At 59.4% G+C, this 5747-nt stretch overlaps 1 protein-coding gene across 1 annotated transcript in view; it reads right to left on the bottom strand.

The window, feature by feature from the left end:
* LOC104499821 (ras-specific guanine nucleotide-releasing factor 1-like) overlaps nt 1–5747 on the bottom strand; it is a gene marked incomplete at its 5' end in the record, with an annotated part of 9150 nt that overhangs the window by 1249 nt on the left and 2154 nt on the right. The window contains 6 exons of the mRNA XM_010143379.1: nt 1747–1815; nt 2004–2121; nt 2737–2816; nt 3450–3647; nt 3861–3945; nt 4281–4384. Coding sequence (XP_010141681.1) covers nt 1747–1815; nt 2004–2121; nt 2737–2816; nt 3450–3647; nt 3861–3945; nt 4281–4384 — 654 coding nt within the window. The remainder of the gene's footprint in view (nt 1–1746; nt 1816–2003; nt 2122–2736; nt 2817–3449; nt 3648–3860; nt 3946–4280; nt 4385–5747) is intronic.

Genomic DNA, 5747 nt, shown 5'->3' with positions numbered 1-5747 from the left:
GCAGCAGATGCCTGGGGGCAGCAGGGCTGGTTTGGGAGGGTTTGCCATTGTGCTGGAGGCAGTGGAAACCCCCAAAATGACTAACCCAGTTCCTGTGTGGCTCTGCAGTGCTGCGGCAGAGGAAGTGGGAGGGCGGCTGAGACCTTTCACCTTATCACACGTGTGGAGGCCACCCAGCACCAGGCTGTGGTGGGGCAGGGGTGGGACATGCTCTGCTCCCAGCCTGCGCCCCCAGCCTGGGCACTGGGGGTGGGGGTGCTGTCCCAAACCAGCCCTTTCTGAGCACCTCCAGGGTGGGCTGTGCTGGTGCTGGGGTAGCTCAGCTGCACACGGGGGTCCGGTGGGACACAGTCTGTCCCTGTGCAAAGGCTGCTGCAGGGAGAAAGGGGCACTGAGGAGGGGCAGACCCCGCACCGTGCCCTGGCCGTGCAGGTGAGGAGCAGTGTGTGCACCCTACAAACACACACGGCAGTCCCCGGAGCACGCTGGCTGTCGTCCCCACAGCCGACACATCCTGGCATAGGTGCTGTCTGGAGGGATGGATCCACTGCAGCGTCCTGAGGGAGGCACCAGGGACCCTGCTGCAGCCCCTGCTGTCCCCTGCCCCACTGTGACAGCCTCTGCTCCAGGCGTGGAGGCACCAGCCATGCTCCTGCTGCACAGAGGGCTCTGCCTGGCTGATGTTCGCCTGAAAGCGGCTCACGGTGGAGGACGGCTCGTCCCCAGAGGCCACCCACTCCCTGGAGCCCTCCCAGGCTGCTCCCTTGCCAAGCTGCCCAACCACAGCCATCCTCCGGAACCAACTCAGCAAGAGCACGCTGGGCTGCTGACCCTTGTGCCTGTGGCTTGCAGAAAGGACCAGCACAGAAGGACAGTCCTGTGTGCTGGGAATGAACAGTAGCAGAGCCAGGGACGGGCAGGGACAGTGCTGGCTGCTGCTGGCGACGGCTGGGATGGTAGGAAGCCACAGCCTTTTGCTCTGCCAGAAATACCGCATAGGCGAGGAGGGTTTTTCGGTTTGGTGGCAGAGCACATCTGTGCCAAGAGGAGCAGGGAGGTAGCTTTGTGTCTCCTGTCCCTGTCCCCCTCCATTATGCCCTGCCTGACACAAGTCCCCCACCTGCACCAGGTTTGCGAGTGTTTTGTCTTAGATTTCTCACAGCGCATCGCTGAGGAGCTGCTGAGAGACCAGGGTGGGGCTGAGCCTGGAGCAAAGGAGCCTCCGGGGAGACCTTCTGGCTCTACTCATGGCTTTATTCAGTACTTATTGAAAGTTAAAGCAAGAGTCTAAAAAAAAAATCAGAATACTTACTCGTGTGGTTCTGATACAGCTCTATGAAGTGTAAGCACTTTATTGCTTTATTCTTTGCCTAGGGAATAAAAACAGAAAACAGTTTTCCTTAATTTTCTGCAAAAATTTGAAATTCACCATTGTTCAGTTAAGTAGATAGAAAAAAAAACAAGAAAGAAAACCTAGGAAAACAGGTTTGCCACATCTAAACCATTTACTTTATATGAAGCCCTGGCCCAGGCTGCCCAGGGCAGTGGGGGAGCCCCCATCCCTGGAGGGGTTCCCCAGCCATATGAAGGAGGGACTCGAGGAGATCAAAGGGCTTTTCCAGCCCAAAATGTTCTGGGATTCTGTGGGTCCCTGAAGGAGCTGTCAGGAACAGAAGGCCCAGCCCCTGTGATTCGAGAGGGAGATGAGGAGGAGAGGGAGGCCTGGCTCTGGGCATAAAGCTGTACCTTAGGCTGGTGCTCAATCTTGTAGGAGGTTTGCTGGAACTGGCGGATCTCTCTTATGATGTGTGAAATCTGTCCGGAGATATAACACAGGAGCTGTCACAGCACAGCCATCGCCCCCAGCACCCCTTAACCACAGCGCCGTGCCAAGGGCTTTTCTGTTTCTCCCAGACATATCCCTCGCCTGGGACAGCCCCAGCTGCTGCGGGGGTGGGCACGGCCCTGGCCAGCACAGCGGCCCCGGGGGCTGGCAGACTCACCATCCGCATTTTGGAGAAGTTCACCAGCCCGTCCTCGGTGTAATTCGGGGTCCCCTCCTCGATGAACGCCAGGTCGGTCAGGTACATGCCCAGGTAGGGGACGCAGGGAGGGTCACAACTTCGGGAGCAAACCAGCAACAAGTAAGAAAATAAGAAGCAAACACAAAACCTGCCTGGCTCGGGCGGGGAGGTGGGTCAGACCCCCCCAGTTTGCAGAACCGGAAGGATTCCCTGTGATGCACAGCAACCTGCTCCCCAGGCACCCACAGCACCCGGCTCCTCAACCACACAGACACCAAGTAACGAGGTCTGGGGAGCCTAAGCGCTGGCAGAGGGACCCGATGCCATCCCCAGGTGCAGCTCTGGCTCGGAGGCCACCCCAGTAAGGTCCATGCGGGCTAGAGTGACGTGCACTGGGCAGTGGGGAACTGTTGCTGAATATGGTGCCTTTGGGGGTTTAAACTATGAGTCCGTAAGGGAAGGGCGTGGAAAAACCCACATCCCGGTGTCTGGCAGAGACTTCCCCCTCTGCAGCCCCTTCTGTTCAAGTCTCCGCACGCTGCTGCTCAGAGCAGCAGCTCATCACTCAGCATCGCCTCTCAACAAGACACTCTGAAATGGTCTTGGGAGCAAAGCCCCGCTGCGGTGCGGGAGCCCGGGTGGGACCCAGGACCCCCAGCACTGCGTGCCCCCTCGCAGCAGCAGCCTGGGAGTAGAATCGCCGTCCACTCACTTTTTCAGAGCCTCCCTCAGGTTCTTGAACCTGCCCTCCGACGACACCAGCTTTTGCAGCTTGTCGATCAGAGCCTTCGTCTGCAAGAAACCCAGAGTGCTCCTGGAGGAGGCCCTGGAAGGACGCCCCATGCCATCCTGCCGGGACACGTTACCCTGTCCAGCTTCTTGTCACTGCTGCAGGTACACGTCCTGGACACCCCCAGGGCAGAGGAGCTGAGCGAGCTCGGGACTCCCACACAGAACAAAGACGGGCTCTTTCCTTCCCCTGCCTCCCCCTTGGCCAGGGCCTCTTTTAGCGTACAGATTTATCACTTTGCAGAAAAAAATGCGGTGTTCCTGCTTCAGTGGAGCCCACTCAGCGGTTCTGGCCTGGCGACGCCACCATGCAGGTACGAGCTATTTCTGTATCAACTCAACCCCTAGAACTCATTTTGCTCCTCTGAAATGGGTCTGAGCAGCTCAGAAGACCAGTTTGAAGAAGCATCTGTGCATACAGCCACAAGGGCTCTGTGGAGAAGGTTCCTTTTCACGCCTGACCTGCAGGATGGATCAACCCAACACTGACGCGGGGTCTGGCAAAGACCTGCAGAGCCCTTACTCTGTTCTCTACCTGCTTCTTCACCGCGTGTATCTTACGGCATCCCCACGCCATCACGCCCAGCCCACCAAACCCTCCCTTGCTTCCCAGAAGAGGGTCGGTCTGTGCCCTACCTGCTTGGAGACCTTGAGCCAGGTTTTCTTGAGGCGGAAGATGGCACTGCGGTTGAGGGAGGAGGTGATCTCCAGCACCGCGTTGTAGTTGTGCAGGCACCTGCAGATGTCGGCCACCGCCACCCACTTCTCGATGGCGCTGACCCGCGCGTTGATCTCCTCATTCCGGAGGATCTCCGACGCTATCAGGTTGCTGACCTTTGGGGAGAATCGGGCCCAGCCCACACGTTAGGATGACTCTGGACAACAGCTACATGCCCCATAGAGCAGACTCACAGAATCGTTTCGGGTGGAAAAGCTCTGAGCAACCTGCTCTTCTTGCAGACTGGGTGAGCTGTGAAGGTCCCTTCCCCCCCAAACCAGCCTGTGATTCTGTGACCTTTGCCTGTTTCCCGCTCTGGCTGCACTTACATCGTTAAAGTGCTTCGTGTTCTTCATGATGTAGGGAGTCCTTTCGTTCTTCTCAAGCTTCATCCAACCTTGCCCGAAGAACTCTCTGCAAACAACAGCGCTCAGGTCAACATTTATTTCCCATTTTCCTGGGCTGCCCAAGTGCTGCCAGCTCCACTGCACCCACACAGGTCGCCCCCCCCCAGGCCGAGAGGCGGGGGGCCCCCCCCCCGCCACGCTGCCAGAAAGGGACCACACAGATGTGGGAGGCTCTCCCAGAGCCACCACCCCAGGAACACCAGCACATAAACCATGGGGTCAGGCCTCAAATCCGGGCTCGAGCCCAGCCTGGGCTACTCTGGGTTTAGCCCGAGCCAGGCTGGTGGCCATGGAGCCCTGGGCGACCAGAACAGCCACCCCTCACCAGAGGGGATCACTCACTCGTATGGGATCTTCTTGAAGACGAGGTGGTCCAGCAGCGTCAGCTGTTCCGCGATTTCCAGGGCCGAGTGGTTCTCAAAGGGCTCCGCTTTGATCCCCTCAGCCTGGGCAGAGAAGGCAACGACAAGGGCATGGCAGTTAAGAGCATAGAAAGAACATTTTTACATTTTGTGCACTTAAAATCAAAGCTGTGGTCGGACTCCGAAGCCAATGCTTTCGCTGGTGGAGTCCGAGCTCCAGACAGAGGCACTGCATCCCACACCCCTCCAGCAGCGAGGAGCACCGGCCCCACGCAGCCCTGCGGACCCGACGGGGTTAATTCCGTTCCTGTCCGTGTGCATGCACAGGCACGAGATTAACTGATCTCCTCTGTTTGAGAAATGAAGTGTCAGCTACTGGGCAGATCCCCATGCACCAACTTCAGCACCCGCTGCCTTTTCGCTCTACATCTGCTTCATCAATAAAGCCCCGGGGGATCCCAGTGCGGCACTGCGGAGCCACAGCCTCCCGTCCCCCGTCCCGTGGGGTCAGCAGCTTCCAGAGCCTGCTGCTGACTGGGACGGCTCTCCCCAGGGCTGTCCAGAGGAGCAGGAGAATGGGGACACCCCCCCATCCCCACTGCCAGGCGTGGGGGGACTCAGGATGCCCCATGCTCAGAGCCAGCCATGCTGACAGCGAGAGCCTGCGGTCGGTCCCAGGCCAGCGTGCACGGGCTTTGCTGCGCTTCGGCACAAACACGGCCAAACTCAGGGCTCTCCCAGTTGGGAATGGCCCGAAAAGCTGCCACAGCTTCCCCGCCCCTGGAAACAGCAGCAGCCTCTCTGCCGTCCAGGTCCCAGGCAAAGGGACTGCAGCATGGCAAAAAGGAGCCAGGCTGGTGTCCCCTGGGCAGAGCCAGCCATGCACGGGGACAGGGGTAAGAGGACCGTGCTGCAGGGCGCCAGCTGGGCCCAGCTCTGGGGTACTGCTTCACCCTGAGAAGCAGCATCGCCTCTGTCCCACACCCTCTGCAAGGCAGGGATTTGGGAAAAGCGGGGTGGTTCCCGGCACCCCAGCCCCAGCAGCCATCGGGACCAGCACGAGTGAACAGCCGGTGTCAAAACCCCTCCTGTTCTCTGGCAGGGGGATGTGAAAGCGGCTCCTGGGGAGCAAACACCAGCCGAGTTCCCTCTGCGTGGAGAGGGTGCGGGAAGGGGGAAGGTGGGTGCACCCTGCTAGAGCACTTTGCTGCTGGCAGCAAAGACTGCCCGGGTGGGCACCAGTGCCACCAGTGCCATGCAGGAGGGCTCCATGGCTTTGGCACAGGGCACAACGCACACCCCAGTGCACGAGAAGGGGGTCGGGGAGCCCACAACCCCCATCACCCCTGGCTTGCACACCCACAAGCCAGGGCTCCGCTGAGGGGAGACCGAAACCCTCCAGTTTCGGTTGTCTCTTCAAAGGGAGTTTCCAGCAGCTGCAGCTGCT

The sequence above is a fragment of the Buceros rhinoceros genome, unplaced genomic scaffold (assembly GCF_000710305.1).
Source record: "Buceros rhinoceros silvestris isolate BGI_N320 unplaced genomic scaffold, ASM71030v1 scaffold24709, whole genome shotgun sequence".
NCBI classification, from domain to species: Eukaryota; Metazoa; Chordata; class Aves; order Bucerotiformes; family Bucerotidae; genus Buceros; species Buceros rhinoceros.
Note: the sequence above shows the minus strand (reverse complement) of the source record. Positions and strands in the feature narration are given on the sequence as shown.